At 70.9% G+C, this 412-nt stretch overlaps 1 protein-coding gene across 1 annotated transcript in view; it reads right to left on the bottom strand.

Moving 5' to 3' along the window:
• LOC103906330 (plectin) overlaps nt 1-412 on the bottom strand; it is a 5,323-nt gene that overhangs the window by 2,933 nt on the left and 1,978 nt on the right. The window contains exons 7-8 of the mRNA XM_019474365.1: nt 352-385; nt 49-239 (exon numbers count right to left, since the gene is read on the bottom strand). Coding sequence (XP_019329910.1) covers nt 49-239; nt 352-385 — 225 coding nt within the window. The remainder of the gene's footprint in view (nt 1-48; nt 240-351; nt 386-412) is intronic.

Below are 412 nucleotides of genomic sequence, written 5' to 3' on the forward strand. Positions count from 1 at the left end.
GTGGGTTCCCCGGGAGCCCGCCCAGCGTCCCCAGAGAGCCCCCCAGGCCCTTCGGGACCGCCCAGCACTGGGCTGCCCTTCCCCAGCCCCATGCCTGCCCCGGCACCCCCGGGGGAGGCCAGCCCGGAGCCAGCAGGCACGGCCAGCGGGCGCACCTTGATGGCGTCAATGTACTGCTTGGCGTAGCGCTGGCACTCCTCCACCTTCTCCTTGTTGCGGTCACACTCCTCCAGGAGTTTCTGGGGAAACATGCGGGGGTGAGCTCAGGCGCCCTGTGGCCGCCCCACCGCAGCCAGGGACGGCCGAGAGCGCCAGCCAGGCCAGCCCCGTTCACCCCGCCACGGGCGCTACCTTCTCCTGCAGCAGCTGCTCCCTCACGGTCTTGCTGTCGGTGATTGGCACCGCCTGGATT

This window comes from Aptenodytes forsteri, unplaced genomic scaffold (assembly GCF_000699145.1).
Source record: "Aptenodytes forsteri isolate BGI_AS27 unplaced genomic scaffold, ASM69914v1 Scaffold777, whole genome shotgun sequence".
NCBI classification, from domain to species: domain Eukaryota; kingdom Metazoa; phylum Chordata; class Aves; order Sphenisciformes; family Spheniscidae; genus Aptenodytes; species Aptenodytes forsteri.